General features: G+C 42.9%; 1 protein-coding gene and 1 long non-coding RNA gene across 3 annotated transcripts in view; one reads left to right on the plus strand and one right to left on the minus strand.

Annotated features, from left to right (window-relative positions):
* The first annotated feature begins 97 nt into the window (after window positions 1–97).
* LOC140687706 (uncharacterized) lies at window positions 98–11,079 on the plus strand. Its single transcript, XR_012062171.1, has 3 exons — window positions 98–196; window positions 8,747–8,935; window positions 9,030–11,079. It is a non-coding gene; the product is annotated as an uncharacterized lncRNA (long non-coding RNA).
* The window catches only part of CMTR1 (cap methyltransferase 1), a 52,677-nt gene continuing 30,330 nt past the window's right edge, over window positions 549–22,895 (minus strand). For both annotated transcript variants that reach the window (XM_015237484.3, XM_015237485.3), the window contains exons 14-24: window positions 10,440–10,496; window positions 9,617–9,674; window positions 9,043–9,111; window positions 7,953–8,084; window positions 6,949–7,071; window positions 6,177–6,268; window positions 5,290–5,358; window positions 3,932–3,979; window positions 2,980–3,092; window positions 2,267–2,375; window positions 549–1,629 (exon numbers count right to left, since the gene is read on the minus strand). In XM_015237484.3, coding sequence (XP_015092970.2) covers window positions 1,497–1,629; window positions 2,267–2,375; window positions 2,980–3,092; window positions 3,932–3,979; window positions 5,290–5,358; window positions 6,177–6,268; window positions 6,949–7,071; window positions 7,953–8,084; window positions 9,043–9,111; window positions 9,617–9,674; window positions 10,440–10,496 — 1,003 coding nt within the window. In that variant the 3' untranslated portion in view covers window positions 549–1,496. The remainder of the gene's footprint in view (window positions 1,630–2,266; window positions 2,376–2,979; window positions 3,093–3,931; window positions 3,980–5,289; window positions 5,359–6,176; window positions 6,269–6,948; window positions 7,072–7,952; window positions 8,085–9,042; window positions 9,112–9,616; window positions 9,675–10,439; window positions 10,497–22,895) is intronic.

The following is a 22,895-nucleotide window of genomic DNA, read 5'->3' on the forward strand; positions in this document are numbered from 1 at the left end:
TCTCTAGCAGCAAGCAGCAGCCTTGGGAGTCCTGAGCTTGGACAAGGCTCTGACTAAGCAAACCGTCTTTTCTCCCCTTTTCTTTAAGTAGCGCTTCCTCCCCCTCACCTCCAGTCCAAGCTGTTTCATCCAAGTGAGTCCCAGACCACAATGCACCAAGGACAAACAGCAGCAGCCCCTGTACAAAGCCACACAGGTATTAAAAATATGTTTATCTTTAATGAGCTAAGATTCTGCAAGACACACTGATTTACCCAGAACTGGGTGGAAATACAGCATCTCAGCTGTGCTGCTGACAATGTGGGGGGAGGGGCCAGAGACCCCTGAGGTGGAGTCAGTTCTAACCTCAGGAGCCTCTGTGCCCTTTCTCCATGGAAACCAGTCTAGCACTGGGATGGGGCCCTAGGGAGCCCATATGAGCATCTCTGAGAGGTATTTCCCATTAAAAACAACCACAGGTGCCCCACCCACCCACCCAAAGCTACAGCCCAGCTTCCCCTCTTCCCCTTCTGCCTGCTGAGACAGAGGAAATGGAGTGACCACGCAAGGACAAACAAAAGCAACAGTATCTCTTATTGGGGAAGAAGAACAAAGGGGGCGGGTAGCAAGGTGGCTGGGGAAATGGGTGCCATGACTGGCAGAGGACTGAGTGCAACCCAACCCTTGAGGTACCCTTTGTCATGGTGAGGCCACTGCTGCTGGCATGTAGAAAGATGCAGGTCTTCGAGGGTGCTTCCTCTCCTTTGAGAGCTGCCCAAAGTTCAGATCAAAAGGGGTGGGGCCCAGGAAGCAGTCACATCAACCACCAGACAGCACTACCTGCATCCTGAAGTGGGGTCCTCATGCCTCCCTTCCCGGCCTGCGGGACTGTCAGAGGTCCAGGCTGGGAAGAACTCCAGGGAAGACCAGGACAGGGTAGGGGGAGGAGACACATCTCCAACTTGGCATCAAAACAGAGCAGGTTCAAAGAAACAAAACCTTGGTTTGTACAGCAGCTGCTCCTGGCCAGCTCACAATGGTGGGCTTCCACCCACTCAGGGTTGGCCCAGTAAAAAGTTGGGCAAAGCAAGGGCATGGCCGCCCTCAGGGCAGTGCACAGAACTCAGAAAAGTGAGTCTACAGGATACAGGAGAGAACAGAGCCAAAGCCCTGATCTCTCTGACACGTCCTCCACTGGCCCCACGTGCCCTGGGCTCTGACCTCAAACCTGCTGGAGGAGCTGCATCCTTCAGGCTGAGTCCAGGCAGGGGAGACAGTTCCCAGGCAGGTCTCTGGGGAGCGAAGTCCAAAAAAGTGTCCCAGAAGGAACTTGTGAGTGTCCTCTGAAGGCCCCTATTGAGCTCTTCAGAGGAAATGCAGAGGTGGCCACCCATCCCTCATGACCAGGCTGCAGTGACTGTGCTTCCCATCCCTCTGAGAGGGAGAAGGAACCAGTATGTGGGCCCAGGTGCAGGGAGTAACAGGGCATTTGGCAGGGGTGGGTGTCCCCTGGACCCTCAGGCGCTGTGCGTCTGGATGAAGGAGAGGACAGCCTCCTTGGACAGCTTGTCTGGGTCCTGGGGCTTCTGGGAGTCATGCACACGGATGCCATCCCCCCACTCCCAGAACAGCCGGCTGGAGTAGCAGATGCTGGGGAGGAGAAAGGAGGTCAGAGGGCAACACCCCCTGGAGCAGGACCTAGAGACCACCACCCACCCTGGCAACTGTTCTTAGGAGTCAGTCTCATCAATGACTCTAGTTGAGGGTCTCCCCTCTGGCAGCCAAAATGTACCAAGTAGGCCCTGCTCCTCCCTGCCTTCCAGAATCAGCTTTCCTAACACATAGCTGCTGCTAATTGCATCCTACTGGACCCTACAATTACTGATATTCCTGGTTTATCTGTCTCTGCTACTCTAATAGAACAGTATTAGTGTGGTGACACACTAGTGTCCGTGGCTAATTACAGGCACAGTAGGGCTGCCGGCTGCTGTTGAAACCTACAGCCAACAATCTGGCAAATGGACACTGGGTCCAAGAGCAAGGCTGTGGGCCCTCAGCATGTTCCCACGCCCAGGCCAGGGTGGGGCCCTTTATTCCCAAGACCCCCAACCTGGTCCTGGGGGTTGGGTCCCACCATCACTCTCTCCATTTCCCCTTGTGGGGAGCCCCTGCATGGGCAGCAAAGGGTCTCAGGGTGCAGGTGTGCCCCAAGAGGATGGGCTGACATCCTGGCAGGAGTGAGTACCTAGGGCTGCTGAGGGGGCAGGCCTGGAAGAGGGCTACTTACTGAAATGGAGCAATGGAGTCTGCAGGGAGGTCAAAGGTAGATGTCTTGGTTTTCTTGTTGTAGAAGAACTTCCTCTTGAAGCTTTTGCTGAAACCCATGGTCCATGGCTCTGATAGGAGGAAAGGGGGGAGAAGCCCAGAAAGGACACAAAATACCCATGAGGGGCAGGTCAAGCCAACGTAGGGCATGCCTCCCTCCACTCCCGTTCTTCCACTCCCCTTTCTCCCACCCAGACAGCAGGCAGGGAGCCTGTGAGAACACAGCCTTCATCACCAGCCCAAAGAGGCTCCAGAGGACGACTAAGATAGTTCTCAACAACCCTACCCCAGTCCTGCCAGCCTGCTATCGGGCGACACCTCTAGGACCCTGGCTGAGGGAGCAGGACTCTTAACCAGAGAGCACGAAGGAAAAAGGATGCTACAGGGGATGCAAATGGCCAAACTTGACTTTCTGGATCTGCTGCTGCCGCTGCCCACTAAGAAGGCCCCTTTCCTGCCAGGAGGACACCGTGTGTGCGTAGACAAGCTGGGCTCTTGTCTCTCCAGCCCCAACACCCAACCCCTAGGACCCACCAAAGAACAGAAGAGGTTCAAGGACATAGTCCTCCTCAACATACACCTCAAAGAAGTGCCAGCCTGTCTGCTGCCTGGCTCAGGCAGGGTGTGGGCCAGTCACCCCGGCTGAGCGTCAGGGAATGATCGCTCATCACCCACCATTCACCGTCCTGACGATGTAGAGGCCAGTGGGCACGAAGTGCCGGTCGTCCCGCCCCGTGTAGCTGAGCTTCGGTGTGTTACTGGAGCCCTTGATGATCTTCATTTCTAACCTGATCTCCCGAGCAGGGAAATGTGCAGGCAGGAAACATGAGAGAGAAAGGAGGCCCTAACGTCAGTCTCTGGCTAATGTCAAAATCACCCAACCACAGTATTTTTACCTCCGTTCAGCATAAGAAACTGAGGCAGAGACTTGAAACGCTCCAGGCCTCATGTCAAGTGGGTGAGTGCAGTGCTGGTTTTAAAGCTCAGGCTCTGAACTAAGCAGTGGAGGCCAGGGAGTAGCAAGTGCCCCTGCTATGTTGCTGCTGTTTGGGGATGTCATGGTGACACCGCTAAGGATAAGATCTGAGACCACGAGTGCCACGGGTCTTAGCCACTACCCATGGCATCAGTGTGGCCACCAAAGAGTTAACGTGGGCGCACTGAGACCTGGCCCAGCTCCTGTGCCCACAGTGGCCACAGCCAGGATGAGACCTACAGACCTGAGCACCCCACACACCGCTAAGAACAGGAAGCAGCAGTTATGCTCCCCCTACTGCCTCCAGGCAGGACCTCTGTCAGCACCAGGAGCTGGGATTTATAGTGTTTCAAGCAGCTTGCTGCTCTGCCCCTCGCAGGGACAGTCATAACTATTACAGTGCCAATGAGCCCATATTTCTGCCTGACACACACCTGCCCTGCTCCCCCTGACAGCTGAATCAGCTCTCAGCCAGGGGACTCTTGGCTGCACGGGCAAGGGAGGTGAGGGGATAGAGGCAGCCCACCAGGGCCAACTCACTGCCACATCCCCAACCCATCTACATACAGGACAGCAGAGAACAAATCCTGGACACTGCCACGGCCCATCCCAGCTCCTCAAATCCTGAGCTACCCTGGTGGAGTCACTCACCTGACAAAAATCTTCTCCATCTCCTCCAGCCTGTACACCTCCTTCACCCTGTGGACAGAGGGAGAGGGGATAAAGGCTTCCTGGGGAACATTTGTCTGGGCAATAGCTGGTAGGCAGGAGGCTGTGCCTGTCCTCACCTGCTGCCTCAGGCCCTCCACCACCCAACCCACCAAGAATGAGGAGCCCCAGCCTGCTACACTGCTGTCCTGGACAGACAAGCCCTAGGTCTGAGCTGCCAAGCACCCCCTCGGGCTTGCCCCAGGGCAACTGGGGAGTGCAGCTACGGTTGTGGAAGACAGGAGGAAAGAGAGAGGAAGATCTGGCAGACATGACTGCCGGCACTCCCAGCCCAGGCCACCATCACCATCACGAGGCCAGACCACCACGGGCCAGGCTCTTGCCCAGGTTCTGTCTACATGGATTTCAGGCCTTTCTGTAGCAAAGTTACTTCCAAATCATCCTAACAGGTCAATTACCATCAGGGGTGGAGGAACCGCTACCCAGGATGCAGAGCATGTTTGACGTCCAGCCCTCCACCTCCCGGGGCCCTTGAACACACTTTTGAAACCACTACTGGGTGAAGCGCAGCAGAGGCAGGGGCCCTGGAAGCTGCTTCTCAGGACCTGGCAGACAGGACACTAAAGCACAGGAAGAAACTACTTAAAGACTTTCCGAAGATGTCTATAAAGTACAATCTCCCTACTGGATTTAATTTTAAGTAGATTTATATTAAAAAGTAATGAAAATGACTTTGATAAAGTATAAGTAGATACCTCAGTCTCTAGTTGTGTGAAGCCCCAAAGATGATAAGCTCAGCCCTCAGCCCAGCCTGTCTGCCCCGATTGCTGTCCTCCTGCAGGGCCTGGAGCTTCCACACCACCTAACATGGCAGAACCCTGGCCTTCTTTCCGTGCACCAAGGATCCCATTATCTCAAACCACCCTTCTCTTTTTCATGTTCAAAAACTCCCGTTCCCTCAGTACCCATTTTTTACCTAAAAAAAAAAAAAAAGAAAGAAAAGGCCAGTATTGATATGCCAATGATCCTCAAGTGTGAATGTGTAGTCAGGTGCTCTCTGAAGCATGTGCATCTACAATGAGGACACTAACCCCTAGGAGTGAACCTCTCCTGTGGAGGTTCGCCCACCGTGACAGGCAGGGCGGCGAGGAGATACCTGGGGCAAAGGAGTCACGTACCTGGCACCCCCAAGCAAATCACTCATCAGTGGCAGTCTTATCTCTAATGCCAACTATGCCTAGTCTCCCCTGAGCCCTCCCACCCCTCACAGGACAAGGGCAGGCACTGGCCAAAAGAAGCAATGAGGAAGGAGGATTTGGGGGGAGAGACGATATGCTCACCTTATGGGATTCATGTCAGGCCGACTGGGCTTGGAAACAGCTTTCACGAATTTCTCAGCAAGCTGAATTCTGTAATCCAAACAGGCTCTGAGAGGCAAGTAAGGGTACCTCTACCAGCACCCCATCCCCAGGACACCAGTGGGAGTATACTCCTGAATCTGCAGCAAAACTGCTCCAACATGCAGCACTCATGTCCACCAGGAAGCCCACCCTGCCCTTCTCCACTGATGTCTTCATGGACGTCCTCACCCCCTCTCTGGATTCTGGCCTCTAATTTCACTATATCTTGGTTGGTTTTCCTTAAATGAAACTTGACCTGTGCTCGGCCACCTCCACCAGAACTTCAAGTATCATCTTGATTGTGTGTGTCTGCTCCACCACCCCAAACCACAAACACCACAGCACACCCACTCAGATCAACCAACTTAGGAGTGACGTCAGCATCACAGCAGTGTAAGACGTTGCTCCTTTTTGTCCCCTCTTTTAAACTGATTAGGCATCATCCACAAGCAACAGTACCTCTGTGAGTTGTGGGGTCCAGATGAACTGACTTAAGTGAGACCACCAAGCACAAAACAAGACCCTCCCTCTCCCCATAAGGCCACCCTCTTGGCTCAACCTTAACACAAACATCACCTCTGATCTGAACAGCTGAGGCAAAGTGGAGTGGGCTGGTACCTATGAAATCAAGGTCCAAGCCCTGGTAAACTAAAGTGCCAACATCAATTTCTCACCCTGCCCTTGAAACCAGTTAGTGGGGAGGAGAGGGGAAACTAAGGATGTCCTTAAGCAGAGAAGGCCTTGGTGAGGGACCAAGCCATGGAGGCTACTGCCATAGAGCTATCCTGGCCGACCCCACCCTCCCTCCCCCAGGGCCCAGGTCAGACCGCTGGTTAAAGTGCTGCTCCCGCACGTCACTGCCATTCAGCACGAGGACATCAAGGATGTGGATCGCACTAATCTTCCGCTGGGCCTTCCCCTAGAAGGATAAATACACTGCCCATCCTGCCAGGCATCAGCCTGGGGCCCCCTCTGCCCACCGTGGCAGGCAGACCACCATTCTGCCTCATCTAGGGGAAGTGAGGGCTCTAAACACAAAATATTTCTCTTGCTTGCCTCCTAGCTGATTCTCAGCACCAGACTGGCCCGTGATTCAGAGTGGACAGATCTGAGGTACTGGGTGATGAGTCCCCTAGAAACTCAAACCCAGCAAGGCTGCTGCCATGGTGCTCCAGCAGGGCCTGGCTTCCTAGTCCAGCCAGCTGCTCCCACTGACTGTCCTGAAAGTTACCTGTATGGCTGTAACAGCCAAAACTCATGGGAAATAATAAGTTGCTTCTTTCTAAGGGATCGTTGGTCAAAAACAGTCAGCAGCTGAAAATACCAGCAGGTCCATCAAGGCCTCTGATGCAGAGATGGTTAAGACCTCCTACACATAAGGAGACTATGGTCCTTCCTACCCGAATAACCATGGCTTAGAGCAACTACCAGAGGAGAAGGAATAATCACAAAGCCGCCTCCCTGTCCTGGGCCCCATCAAGCACCACATACAATGTAATTCAATTAGTTCAGGGTGGCATGGTGTGGGGGGAGGGCCAGGCTCAGCCTGTGGCCCTGTTCCCTAGATAGCAGGGCCATAACGTGAGAACCACCTCTGACCTCCCCTTTCAGCTCATGAACAATTTCCACAGAGAGCAGAGTGTCCCGGGGTAGCTCTGTCTTCAGGTCCAGCTTGACCCAGCGGTCTGACTGGCGACCATCCCACGTGTAGATCTGGGACTTCTATGGGCAGAGAGAAAGGGCCAGGTCAGGCAGGCATAGAGATAGAGGGGTGAGAGGCTCAGTTCTCAAAAGGGCTATCAGTTGGTGGCTACAAGCCGATGGGGCCAGGAAGTGCCAAAAGGAAACGTCAGGGAGAGATTAGTCAGGTATACTTCAGTGATAATGAATAGTGTCTTCCACTGCCTCTGACTCGGTCCTCATGGGTGGGTACAGGCCCAGGGCACCATTCAAGAGGCCTGAGTCCATGATTAGAGGCCCTCAAGAAAGATCCAGCTTGGTGAATTTCTGAAGTGGGTTTGGTCAAGGGTCCAGAGAACAGAGCAGAGAAAGTAAAAAGAGGAAAAGAGGAAATGTGAGAGCACACAGAGAAAGTGAGGAAGAAGAGAGAATACTATACAGAAAGACAAGGCAGAGTGGAAAGAAAGAGCAATGAGGACTTTACCCAATTAAGGCATAGAACCCCCAAGGCTTTCCCTCATCTCACTTTAGACTCTACAGCACCAGAGTAAGGATAGGTGGTATCTCTGCAAGACAGGATGACATGAGGTGGTAGTGGTGTTGCAAAGAAATGGCTGCACGGGCTCAGGCCAGCTTGGCCTGCTGACCACTCTGCTAGTCTAGGAAGCCCCACATCACAAGAAAAAGGCAGTGTTCCCTTGAGCAATGCACAGAGATGAATAAATGAAAGAATGAATGAATGACGCTTGGCTATGTTAGAGGAAGAAAGGAAATGAAGTTTCAAGAAATACCCTCCCTGGAGTCACAACTCATTGTGCCAAGAGAATATGCACTGACTGTGGCCAGCAGTTGTCCAGATACCCACAGACAGAGAGCAAGGTTCCATCACCCCAAGCTGGGTAGGAAGCCAGCTGCAGACTTACCCCCAGGCCGATGAGGAACTTCTGCTCACTGCCAGATACCATGCAGCGGTAGTCGAGCACTGGGCGGATCTTCTCCAGGGTTTTGGAAGTAAGCAGTGTGGGCTTATAGCTGAAGATGTCAATCTCAGTGCCCTGCAGCCCCAGGTCAGAGAAAACACAGCTGGGTTGGGGGAAGGGACAGGCGCTCAGTACAGGTGCCTGTGTAGGGGGCTGGGAGAGATGAGGGACAGGAAGTACTTGCTCTCTGAAACATGCCCCCTGCGCTACCTAACCACGCACTAACTGGGATCTAATTCTGTCTGCTTGGAGTGTTCCTTTAGGACCTATCAGGAGAGGCTGGGAAAGGAAAGAACACCGAGTCCCCAAATACAGATCGATTTACCAGAGCTATAAGGAAATGTCACCAGAATATAAAAGCCTCCCCGCTTCCCCTTGAATAAAACCGAAGGCAAAGACTCCCAAGCAGTTGGTTTGAGAGCAGTTACGTGGTATCTTCACCCCGTTCAGAAAAATTTACACGTGCTATTCTTTTGAGGCCATCATTCTGCAGTTCCTGACCCCACAAAATCAGCACAATGGCCCATGATCTGGGCCAGATTTAAATGAAGCCCAGGGAAAAGTCAGGTGGTAGGAAAACAGAGGCAGAAGAATTCTGAGGACCGCTCACCAGAAATAGAACAGGGAGCCTAGGTTTAGGCAAGCTCCGTGGTGGAGCTTCCCCTGGGCAGCCCCTCCTGGCCCTCTGACCAGCTCCCCTGTCCAAGATCATCCCATACTTCTTCTCTCCCCTGCAGGTACATCTCACAGATTCCTGAACTTGCCAGGCAGTGATAGCCACCACCATCCTTTAGGTGGCAAGAATGCTGAACACAACACATCTCAGGACAAGAATCGTCAGGCAGCCTGGTGGGCTCTCGGGGAACTCAACACTACACCAAAAGTTCCCACCTGTGGTGGTCTCAGCCCAGCCCCTCAGAGCCCAGGTGGTACTGACACAAGCCCCTCGGAGGTCAGGCTTCTGGGGGTCTCAGTAATACCACATCTAATTAGGCCTCTCTAACTTTTTATTTTCACCAGATACCAAACTTGCCTGGATTAGCTCGAAGAACTTAGATTTTGGGTCTGTGGAAGAAGGAGCAACTCGAGCCTGGTCTGGGATCTGAAACAAGATAGCAAAGAGCTTTGGTTTTCAAATGCACTTTGACCAAGGCTGTGTGTGAGTCTATGTAGGCGAGGGGGAGGACTCAGACTGGGGAAGAGAAAGTGGCGTGCAACAAAGGAAGATGGAAAGAGGGGGATGGAGGTGGCTAACTGAGTCACTGCTCCCTTTCAGGCCCTGTGGTAGCACACCCCAAAGTCCACTTCCCTTTCTCTGGGGCTCTCTGTGGTCACTTGCTACACAGGGCCACCAGCAGAAAAATGAGGCCTGTTCACTCACCACCCTTGTCCTTTCTGACCCAGCTGCAGGGCTAACCTGGCAGTGAAAAGAACCAGGGAGGTAACTTCCAACAATGCTGAGCCATCCTGCCCTGGAACGCTGTGAGGGTAGGCAGACATTTTCATGTGTGTAGGGGGGACCCTAAGGTGACAGGGCTGGGATTCGATCCCATTCTTCTGTAAAGCCTCCCTCTCCTGGAGCAACAGTGGACTGGAAAGACACTCACCCCCCAAAGTCGGAGGCACTCTTTCCGGATCTCTGCCTGCCGAGGCTCACTCAGGGTCCTGGGAAAATGAAGCCAGTAAATGATTTAAGCCTCTAAGAGGTATGGAGCATGCCTCCTGTGCACCCTTCCGAACCCTAGAGAGAGAAGTCCATGTGAATGAACGGGCGCATGCGCACATGAGGCCACGTTGCCATTAGCACAGGGTGCTTGTAACACTCACACGGCTCTGCTTCTTGGAGATGGGAGCTCAGATGTACAGAAAATGAGATGACCTCTTCGTCCCACCACAAAGGGAAGGGAGACTACCCTCCTGACCACCGTGGATTCCAGGGTCCCTGCACACCCTTCTTCCAGTTACCCATCAGCACATGCTGGTTCCCCTCTGCTGTCAGAGGCCACATTAAGTCCATCTGGGTGGATGTCACTATGCCCCAGAAAGCTGAATAAGCTTATGCTCGCCCCCTCCCAGAGGTTTCCCTTGACCAGTCCTACCTCTCCTCTCTAGATCACTCTTCATGTCCCCTGAATATTCTGTTTTCTACTCAGGCTATGCCACCCTACATCCTCTGTAACTTAATAACTTTTTTCGTGTATCCTTTTCCTGGGTTACTCTTATCTGTCCAAAGACAAGGTAAGGTCTTTGAGGGCAAGGTTCATGCAACATGCTTCCCTGGCGTCCTGCACCGACTACAGCAAAGTATAAGATAAAAGAGTAGACATTTAAACAATGTTTGTAGAAATGAAATAAATAGCTCAGGCAGAGGAACAAAACAAAAAGATCTTCCCTTGAAATAGGTGAATTTTGGAAAGGGGCAACACTCACGTGTCTTGAACAAAGGCACGGATTTTGGCCAGAGCTTTGATCTGCAGGCTACAGTGGCTAGAAGAAAAAAAATAATTTGATCTCAGGATTATCACAAGACAGCCAAAGACATGAGGACAGAGTTTAGCCAGAGCACTGGCCATCTATGTTTGGGAGGGGCTTGGAGAGTCAAGAGAATCCCCTTGACAACACCCTAAGGTACAGTTACGTGGGACGTGCTAAAGGCTGAGGGTAAAGCAGAAGAAAGAACTAAGTCAAACCCTCCAGACACTCAGATCCCAAGTCCGGCTAAAGGAGGGTTCTGATCTCATCTTTAAAAATTTGAAAGCAGTTGTGAACCGATTCTACCTAACTAAAGCAACAATAGAGCCCAGATCCAGTTCAACTACACACTAAACTGACTCACCTACACTAACGGCTGCCCTTTCCACTTTAGTCTCCACAACTCTTTTAGATACAATGTCTGGCTTTTTATTTAAAAAGTGTAAGATGTGATAGAGGAAGAAAATGTGACCCACTGACAAGATGGGGAAACTGTTCAATAGAACAAGACTCAGAGGTGGTCCAAATGTTGGAATTATTAGACAAGACCTTTAAAATAATTGTGAAAAAGGTATATAACATGCATAAAAAGATAAAAAACTGTATTTTAAAAAAACAAATAAAAATTCTAGAAATGAAAAACATCAGCGATAAAGTTTTATTTATTTTATTTATTGAAGTATAGTTGATTTTTAATATTATATTGGTTTCAGCTATACAACAGTGATTTAAAATTTTTATAGATTATACTCCATTTAAAGGTATTATAAAATACTGGCTATACATCCTTTTAGCTTATATATTTTATATATGGTAGTTTGTACCTCTTAATCCCCTACCCCTATTATCTTAGCACTCCCCTCTCCCCACTGGTAACCACATTTGTCCTCTAAATCTGTGAGTCCATTTCTATTTTGTTATATTCATTCATTTATTTTTTAGATTCCGCATATAAGTGACAACATACAGTATTTGTCTTTGACTGATTTCACTAAGGTTCATCACTCCAGATCCATCCATATTGTTGCAATGGCAGGGTTTCATTCTTTTTTATGGCTGAGTAATATTCCGTTGTATATATGTACTACATATTCTTTATCCATTCAACTGCTGATAGATACTTAGGTTTCTTCCGTATCTTGGCTATTGCAGATAATGCTGCTATGAACATTGGGGTGCATGTATCTTTTCAAATTAGTATTTTTGTTTTTTTCAGTTATGTTCCTAGGAGTGGAAATGCTGGATCACATGGTAGTTCTATTTCCAGTTTTTCGAGGGACCTCCATACTGTTTTCCACAGTAGCTGCACCAATTTACATTCCCACCAGCAGTGTACTAGGGTTTCCTTTCCTCCACAACCTCACCAACACTTGCTACTTGTAGACTTTTTGATGATGGCCTTTCTGACAGGTATGAGGTCATTTCACTGAGGTTTTGATTTGCATTTCTCTGATGATTAGTGATGTTAAACATCTTTTTATATGCTTCTTGGCTGTGTATCTTCTTTGGATAAATGTCTATTCAAATCTTCTGCCCATTCTTCAATTGGGTTGCTTGTTTTTTTTTTGATATTGAGTTATATGAGCTGCTAGTATATTTTGGATATTAACCCTTTATCAGTCATATCACTTACAAATATCTTCTCTTCTCCCATTCAGTAGGTTGTCTTTTCATCTTGTTGGATTCCTTTGCTGTGCAAAAGCTTTTAAGTTTAATTAAGTCCCATTTCTTTACATTTGTTTTTGCTTCCTTTGCCTTAGAAGACTTAACCCCCCACCCAAATTTCTACAATTTATGTCAGAGTGTTCTGCCTAAGTTTTCTTCTAGTTTTATGGTTTCCAGTCTTATATTTAGATCTTTAATCCATTTTGCATTTGTTTTTGTATATGGTGTGAGAAAATGTTCTAATTTCATTCATTTACATGTAGCTGACCAGTTTTCCCAGCACCACTTACTGAAGAGACTGTCTTTTCTCCATTGTATATTCTTGCCTCCTTTGTCATAGATTAACTGACAAAAGATAAAGAGAAAATCTTGAAAGCAGTCAGAGGAAAAAGGACACATGATATACAAAGAAACAATGATAAGAATAATGGCTGACTTCTCACCAGAAACAAGAGAGGTAGAGAACAGTGGAACAGTATCTTTAAAGTGCTGAAAGAAAAATACCTCAAATACTAAATCCAATTAAAATATCCTTCAAAAGAGAAATGAATAATTTTCAAAAGTCAAAAGCTAAAGGAATTACTCTCCAGCAGACTTGTACTTAAAAAGTAGGCAAAAAGAAATTCTTCAGGCCAAAGGGAAATGATTCCAAATAGAAACCTGGTTCTGCAGGAAGGAATGAAAACACCAGAATGGGTAAATATGTCAGTAAATATCAAGGACATTAAAAAAAATTAGATGTACATATATAGGGTGTGTATCTTTAAATCTCTTGAAAAGACCATAGACTGTTTAAAATTTAAATTAAAAGAATTAGATGTACATATATGTGTGTATTTTTAAATCTCCTGAAAGGATTATAGACTGTTTAAAACTAAAATAACAGCAATGTAACATAAGGATTATATAAAACAAGAACACAAGGGCAGGAGTACTATAAACACATTTACTGTAGTAAGTTTCTTACATTGTTCATAAAGCAGAATACTTTTCATGGTAAACTGTAATAAAGATGCTTTCTGTAAGCTCTAGAGCAACAACTTAAAACAACACAAAAGGAATAAAAAAGAAGAAGCCCAAGGAGATAAAAATACTGAATTTGCCACCCAAAAAAGGAAGGAAAGAAGGAAGGAACAGAAAAACAAAGACAGGAAAAACAGAAATCAAACAACCAAGATAAAGTATTTAAATCCAAACGTATCAATACTTACATTCCATGTAAGTGTACTGAACACCCCAAATAAAAGGCAGAGACTATCACACTCGACAAAAAGGTAAGAACCAACCATATGTTATTTACAAAGACAAAGACAGGTTGAAAATAAAAAGACATAAAAAGATAAGCCGTGCTGATGTGGCTACATTAATATCAAAGTAGACTGCAAGACAAAGAGTATTACTAGAGATAAAGAAGGCTATTTCATAATGACAAAAGATCAATTCATTAAGAAGACAAAACGGGGAGGGTGTAGCTCAGTGGCAGAGTGTATGCTTAGCATGCGTGAGGTCCTGGGATCAATCCCTAGTACCTCTGTTAAAATAAAACTAACAAATAAATTAAATAAACCTACTTACCCCCCCCCAAATTTTTTTTTAAAAAAAGACAAAACAATCTTAAATGTGCATGTGTCTAATAACAAAAATCCTAAATATATGAAGTAAAAATTAATAAAATTGAAGAAACAGACAAATCAACAATCATAGTTGAAGACTTTAACAGCCCTCTTTTAGTGACAGACAGAATAAGAAGTAAAAAAATATCATCTAAGATATAGACAATTTGAAAAACACTATGAACCAACTTGACCAAGTTAACATTTATAGAACATTACAGTCAACAGCCACAGTTGGAATACTTGCCAAGACAGATCATATGTTGGGGTCATAAAAAAAACTCAATAAATTTCAAAGGATCAAAATCATACAGAGTATATTCTGAGTACAGGGGGACTAAATCTAATAGTTATCTTGAAAATCCCAAACTATCTAGATATTAAAAACCACAATCTACATAATCCATGAATCAAAGGACAAATCATAAGGAAAACTTTCAAAAATATTTCGAACCAAATAATAATAAAAAGATAACATAACAAAATGTGGGAGATTCAACTAAAGCAGTCCTTAAAGAAAAATATATAGCATTTAAATATATATGAATACATATTTATTGATTTAAATGCTATAAATAAATAAATGAAATTAAATAAATAAAAGCAAATTACTATGTCCTTTATTCTCCTTACTTTGGATTTGCTCTTCTTTTCTAGCTTCTTTGATCTTAGACCCTTTCTTCTTTATATGTATTAAATAAATATAAAGAAAAGGCCTTACATATATATGTTAAAGAGAGATTAATAAAGGAAAATTTATAGTATTTAAATAGAGATATTTTAAACCAGACAAAAACTTCAAAAGAATACAAATGTAGAGATTAATACCCCTCACGAACACAGACACAAAACTTCCTAATAAAATATTAGTAAATCAAATTTAGGAATATATAAGAGTGATACTCATGACCAACTGGAGTTTATCAAAAAATGCAAGATTTGTTTACCATCTGAAAATTATTCAATGTACTGTATTAAAGGAATAAAGAAGAAAAATAATATAATAATTTCCATAGGTGCAGAAAAAGTACTTGACAAAATTAAACATCCATTTATAATAAAAACTCCCAGCAAACTAGGAACAGAAGAAAACTCTTGTCAATCTGATAAAGGGTATCTACAAAAAACCTGCCTCCAGTTAACATCATATTTAATGGTCAAACACTTTATATGTAAAATCAAGAACAAGGCAAAGATGTCTGCTTTCATTACTTCAATTCAGCATCATACTGGAGGAACCAGTCAGTGCAATCAAGCAAGAAAAAAACCGAACTACTTTTTTTGATCCATATGATCCACCAATTCTACCTCTGGGTATTTATCCAAAAGAACTGAAATTAGGATCTCAAAAAGATATGAGCACCCCTATATTCACTGCAGCACTATCCACAATAACCAAGATTTGGAAACAACCTAAATGTCCATTGACAGATGAATGGATAAAGAAAATGTAGTATATACATACAAAGGAATATTATTCAGACTTTAAAAAAAAGAAATTCTGGAATATGCAACAAGAATGAACTTTGAGGACACCATGCTAAAATAACCCAGTAACAAAAAGACAAATACTGCATCGCATTATACAAAGTAACTAAAATAGTGAAACTCATAGAATCAAAGCATGAATGATGGTTGCTAAGGGCTGGAGGGAGGGGAACATGTGGGAGTTACTTAAATCAATGAGCATAACATTTCACTTAAGCAAGATGAATTAAGTTCTAGAGATCTGCTGTACAGCGTAGTAACTATAGTCAACAATACTATATTGTACACTTAAAATTTTGTTAAGAGGGTCTGTCTCATGTTAAGAACTCCTACCACACATGCACACACACAAAAAAATACAGTTGACCCTTGAACAACACCAGTTTGAACTGTGCAGATCCACTTACATGTAGAGTTATTCAATAAATACATACAGTAATACACAATCCATGGGTGGTTGAATCTACGGATGCAGAACCATGGATACAGAGGGCCAATTATGGGATGTGAGCATCCATGGATTTTGGTATCTGTGGCGGGTTCTGAAACAAATACCCCATGGATACTGAGAGATGACTGTAATTTTTAAAAGGCATACAAATTAGAGAGGAAAGCATAAAATCGTTTATTTGCAGAAAATACAATGGTTTTATATGTAAAAAATCTTAAAGGAATCTACCAAACTACTAGAACTAATAAGTAAATTAAGCTTTCACACAAAATACATCATCAGTATACATAAATCAATTGTATTTCCATATACTAGCAATGAACAATTAAAAAAGGAAAATTTTAAAATACCATTTACAACAGCATCCAGACCCATAAAATTCTCAGAAATAAATTTAACAAAAGATGTGAAAGACCTCTATACTGGAAAAGTATAAAACTGCCGAGAGACATTAAAAAGCCTAAATAAATGGACTTTTTTTGTTCATCGATGGGAAGATTTAATATCTTTAAGATGTCAAGTCTCCTCAAACTGACCTATAAATGTAAACTCCACCAAAACTCCAGCAGGCCTACTGCAGAAATTAACAAGCTGATTCTAAAACTTATATAGAAGTACAAAAAAACAAACAACCCCCCCCAAAACCCCTAGACTAGCCAATATAGTCTTGAAAAAGAAGAACAAAGATGGAGAACATACACTATCTGATCTCAAGATAACTTTTTTTAAGGTATACTCATCAAGAGAACATAAAAAAGGATAGACAAACAGATTAATGGAACAGAACAGAGTGCCCTGGATAAATACCACACATACACAGTCAAATAATTTTCAACAAGGGTGCCAAAGCAATTAAATGGAAAAGTATTTTCAACAAATGGTGCTAGAAAAACTGGGTATCTATAAGGGAGAAAAGAACTTCGACCACTGTATCACACCACACACAACAATTAATTTCAGGTGGACTACTGACCTAAACCTATAAGCTAAAACTATAAAGCTTCTAGATGAAAACAGGAGAATATTTTCATGACTTTAGTATAAATGAAGATTTTTTTTTAGAAAGGAAATAAAAATCAACAAAAAGAAAAAATTGATAAACTGGATTTCAGCATCAAAATTTAAAACTTCTAGGCAATCAAATTGAAAAGGAAGAAATAAAATCATCTCAGTTCATAGATGACATGATTTTTTATGAAAAACCCTGAAGATTTCACAAAAAAAGCTGTTATAACTAAGAATCAAATTCAGCCAACTTGCAAGACACAAAATCAATAGGCAAAAATCGGTCACATTCTATACACTAGCAATGAACAATCTGAAAATGAAATTAACAATTCCATCTACAATAGCATCACAAAGAACAAAATACTAAGGAATAAATTAAATCAAGTAAGTGAAAGACTTGTACACCGAAAGCTACAAAACACTGCTGAAGGAAACAAAGAGAGGCATTAAATAAATGGAAGGATATTCTGTGTTCATGGTTTAGAAGACTTAATATTGTTAACGTGACAATACTACCCAAATCTATCTACAGATTCAAAGCAAATGCTATCAAAATCCCAATGGCAGTTTTTTTCAGAAATAGAGAAACCCATCCTAAAATTTATATGGAAACTCAGGGGACCCCAAATAGCCAAAACAATGCTGCAAATGAAGAACAAAGCTGAAGGTCTCATATATCCTCATTTCAAAAATCTTCCTACAACAGTACAGTAAAGCAGTGTGATACCAGCATAAAGACCAATGGAAAACAACAGCGAGCTCAGGAAAAAACTCTCTCATATATGATCTAATGATTTTCAACAAGAGTGTCAAGACCATTCTGTGGGGAAAGGATTTTTTTTCAACAAATGGTGCTGAGGAAACTGGGTATCTACATATGAAAGAATGAAGTTAGATCTTACTTCACACTGTCTATAAAAATAACCCAAAGACCTAAACGTAAGACCTAAAACTATAAAACTCTTAGAAGAAAACACAGCACAGAGGAAAACTTTATGACACTGGATTTAGCAATGACTTCTTGAATGACACCAAAAGCACAGGCAATAAAAGAAAAAACAGATAAACTAGACTACATCAAAACTTAAAATTTCTGTGCATCAAACACAATCAATTCAGTTAAAAAAAAAACCCCACAGAATGGGTGAAAATATTTTCAAATCAAAAGTCTGATTAAGGGATTAATACCCAGAATGTATAACGAACTCCTATAATGCAACAACAAAAATCAAACAAACCAACTTAAAAATGGGCAAAGGGAGGTGTGGCCCAGATGGTAGAGTAAGAAGATCCTGAGCTTATCTCCTCCCATGGGCATACCAAAATTAGAACTATTACAGAGCAGCTATCTATAAGAACAACCTGAAGACAAGCAGAAAAGATTTCCCAGGTATAAAGAAGGCGGCAAAATGAGATGGGCAGGAGGAGTGGAAATATGGTATAGTCAAGACTTCTACCCCTGGGTAGGTGACCTAGAAAAGGGAGGTTAATTTCAACTGCAAAGGTTCTCCCCAAGGACTGGGGCATCCAAGCCCCAGATTGGGCTCCCCAGCCTAGGCACTCTATACCAGGAAAATGAGCCCCCATAATATTTGGCTTTGAGGACCAGGAGGGCTGGCTTACAAGAGAGCTGGAGGGCTATAGGAAACAGAGACTGCTCTTAAAGGGTGCATGCAAATTCTCACACACTCCTAAGTCCTACCACTCAAGCAGTAATTTTAAAGAAGCCTCACCTGACACCCACTTGCTGATCTTGGAAAGCCTCCCAGGGAGACAGAAGGCCACTGGGACTTCCCCTGGGAACACAGATGCTGGCAGCAGCCATTTTGGGGGAGCTTGTTCTACCAGAGGACACTGGTGCAGGCAAGTGCCATTTTGGTGTCCTCCCTGTACCTATTAGTGCTGGGGGCTTACCTGTCAATAATGGGCCAGCTCCAGTCCCAAGAACCCTCACACCCTCAGACAGCTCCCCCAGGACTCAGCCCAACCCATCAGAAGGCTGGCACCAGCCCCAAGACCCTCCTGGGACTGGCAGCCAGCCACAATGGGACCCACCCCACCTACTAGGTAGCTAGCAACCACCACACAAGGCAGGGCCTGGCAGCCAACTGGGTAAGGGGCCAACCCTGCCTACCAGCATGCCCACAGTAGTCAACCATGCCACAACAGAAGCACCCACGCTGCCATACCCCTAGAGCCCATAGCTCTGGTAACCAGAGAGATGTGTACTGCTGTGTCCCATAGGACATCTCCTATATAAAGTCACTTCTCCATAACAGGGAAATGTCACCAACCTATCTAATACACAGAAATAAACACAGAGAATTAGGCAAAATGAGGAGACAGAGGAATATATTCCAAATGAAGGCACAAGAAAAAAAACCCCAGAAGATTTAAGAGAGGCAGAGATAAGTAACTCAATAATAGTACGAAACACTTCACTTCCATCAATGGACAGATCATCCAGAAAGAAAATCAATCAGGAAACACTGGCCTTAAGTGACACATTAGACCACACTGACTTAGTAAATATTTATAGAACATTCTATCCAAAAGCAGTAGAATACACATTATTTTCAACGATAGATGGAACACTTGCCAGGATAGATCACATGGTAGGCCACAAAACAAGTCTCAATAAACTTACAAAGACTGAAATCATATCAAGCATCTTTTCCAACCACAAGGTATAAGACTGGAAATCAACTACAAGGGGAAAAACCTGCAAAAACCACAAACACACAGAGGCTAAATAGTATCTACTAAACAACTTATGGGTCAATGAAGAAATCAAAGAGGAAATCAAAAAATACCTAAGAGACAAATGAAAATGAAAACATAGTAATCTAAAATCTATGGGACACAGCAAAAGCAGTTCTAAGGGGGAAGTTTATAGCAATACAAGCCTACCTCAAGAAACAAGAAAAATATCAAACAATCTATCCTTACACCTCCTTTGGGAAGTAGAGAAAGAAGAAAAACAAAACCTGAAGTTAGTAGAAGAAAACAAAGATCAGAGCAGAAAGAAATGAAATAGAGACTAAATAAAACAACAGGAAAGACCAATGAAAATAAGAGCTGGTTCTTTGAAAAGATAAATAAAATAAATAAACCTTTAGCCAAATTCATCAAGAAAAAAAAAAAAGAAAGCCCAGATAAATAAAATCAGAAATGAAAGAGAAATCACCACCAATACCACAGAACTGTAGAGGATCATAAAAAATTACTACAATTACATGGACAACCCAGGAGAAATGAATAAGTCCCTAGAAACATACAATCTCCTAAGACTGAATTCAGAAATAGAAAATATGAACAGAGTGATTACCAATGACAAAACTGAATGAGTAAAAACAAACAAAAGTCCAGGACCAGCTAGCTTCTCAGGTGAATTCTAGCAAACACTTAAAGAAGAGTTAACACCTACCCTTCTCAAACTACTCTAAAAAACTGAAGAGAAAGGAATGTTTCTGAACTCATTCTACTAGGCCAGTATCAACCTCATACCAAAACCAAAGTTTCCACAAAAAAAGAAAATTACAGGCCAAATATCACTGATAAACACATACAAAAATCCTCAACAAAACATTAGCAAACTGAATTCAACAATACATTAAAAGGATCATATACCATGATCAAATGGGATTTATTCCAGGGATGCAAGGACATAATACCTGCAAATCAATCAATATTAATATACCACATCAACAAACTGAATAAAAATCTTATGATCATCTCAACAGATACAGAAAAAGCTTTCAACAAAATTCAACATCCATTTATAATAAAAATTCATTGGTAGCGACAGAACATACCTCAACATAATAAAGGCCATATATGACAAACCTAGAGCCAAAATTATACCCAAGAGTGAAAAGCTGAAAGTTATTTCCTCTAAGATCAGGAACAAGACAAGAATGGCCACTCTTGCCACTTTCATTCAACATCATATTGGAAGTGTTAGCCACAGCAATCAGACAAGGAAAACAAATAAAAGGTATCCAAATTGAAAATGAAGAAGTAAAACTGTCACTGTTTGCATATGACATGATACTACATATACAAAATCCTAAAGATGCCACCAAAAAACTAGCAGAACTAGTAAGTGAATTCAGTAAAGTTGTAGGATACGAAATATACTGAAGTCTGTTGTGTTTCTGCACACTAACAACCAACTATCAGAAAGAGAAATTAAGAAAACAATCCTGTTTACAATTGCATCAGAAAGATAAAATACCTACAAATAAATCTAACCAAGGAAGCAAAAGACCTGTACTCAGAAAACTGTAAGACATTAATTCATTCAAGAAATTGAAGATAACACAAATGTAAAGATATATTGTGCTTATGGATTGAAAGAATATTGTTAAAATGACCATACTGCCCAAGACAATCTACAGAGTCAATGCCATCTTTGTCAAAATACCAATAGCATTTTCCACAGAACTAGAATAATTCTAAAATGTGTGTGGAACCATAAAAGATCCCAAATAGCCAAAACAATCTTGAGAAGAACTAAGCTGGAGATGTCACACTCCCTAGTTTCAAACTATATTACAAAGCTATAGTAATTAAAACAGTGTGGTACTGGCACAAAAACAGACACGTAGATCAATGGAACAGAACAGAGAGCCCAGAAATAAATCCACATACATATGGCAATCTATGATAAAGGAGGCAAGAATATACAATGGGGAAAAGACAGTCTCTTCAATAAACAGTGTTGGGAACACTGGATGGCTACATGCAAAAGAATCAAACTGGCCTACTTTCTCACACCATATATAAAAATAAACTCAAAACGGATTAAAAACTTAAATGAAAGTAAGACCTAAATCCATGAAACTCCCAGAAGAAAACATAGGCAGTATGCTCTTTGACATCCGTCTTAGCAGTATTTTCTTGGATATGTCTCCTTCGGTAAAGAAAACAAAAGCAAATGGCACTACATCAAAAGCTAAAAAGTTTGTGCACAACAAAGGAAACTATCAACAAAACAAAAAGACGGCCTACTGAATGAGAGAAGATATTTACAAATAATATATCTGATAAGGGGTAGATAATCCAAAGTATACAAAGAACTCATACAACTCAATATCAAAAAAACCCAAACACCTCATTGAAAAATGGGCAGAGGATCTGAATAGCCACTTTTCTGAAGAAGACATACAGATGGCCAACAGACACATGAAAAAATGTTCAACATCACCAATTATCAGAGAAACACAAATCAGAACCACATGAGATATCACCTCCCATCTATCATAATCACTATTATCAAAAAGACAACAAATTAAGAAGTGTTGGCAAGGATGTGGAGAAAAAGAAACATCTGTGCACTGTTGGTGGGAATGTAAATTGGTACAGCCACTATGGAATATACAGTATATAGGTTCCTCAAAAAAACAAAAATAGAACTACCATACAATTTAGCAATTCCACTTCTGTTTATTTTTCTGAAGAAAACAAAAATGCTAATTCAAAAAGATATATGCACCCTTATGTTCACTGCAGCATTATTTACAATACCCAATATATGGAAGCAACCTAAGTGTCCATCTACAGATGAATGAATAAAGATGTGGGGTATATGTGTGTATGTGTGTGTATATATATATCATATACCTATGTGAAGGAACATTATACATACCTATATAAAGAAATATTACTCAGCCATAAAAAAGGGAGTGAAATCTTGCTATTTGCAACAACATGGAAGAACCTAGAAAGGATTATACTAAGTAAAATAAGTCAGAGAAAGATAAATACCATATGATTTCACTTATATGTAGAATCTAAAAAACAAAACAAATGAACAAACATAACAAAACAGAAACAGACTCATCAATAAAGAGAACAAACTGGTCGCTGCCAGAGGGGAGTAGGAGGGATGAGTGCTATTAAAGAGGGAGATTAAGAGGTACAAACTTCCGGTTATAAAATAAACAAGTACATGGATGTAATGTACAGCATTAGGGAACACAGTCAATAATATCAGAATAACTCTTATGGTGACAGATGGCAACCAGACTTATCCTGGTGAATATTTTGTAATGTATAAAAATACTGAATCAGTATGTTGTACACCTGATACTAATATGATATTGTAAGTCAACTTACTTAAATAGAAAATAAATAAATTTTTAAAAATAAAACAAAATAAAAATGAGCAAAGAACTTGAGTAGGTA

The sequence above is a fragment of the Vicugna pacos genome, chromosome 20 (genome assembly GCF_048564905.1).
Source record: "Vicugna pacos chromosome 20, VicPac4, whole genome shotgun sequence".
In the NCBI taxonomy this organism is placed as follows: Eukaryota; Metazoa; Chordata; class Mammalia; order Artiodactyla; family Camelidae; genus Vicugna; species Vicugna pacos.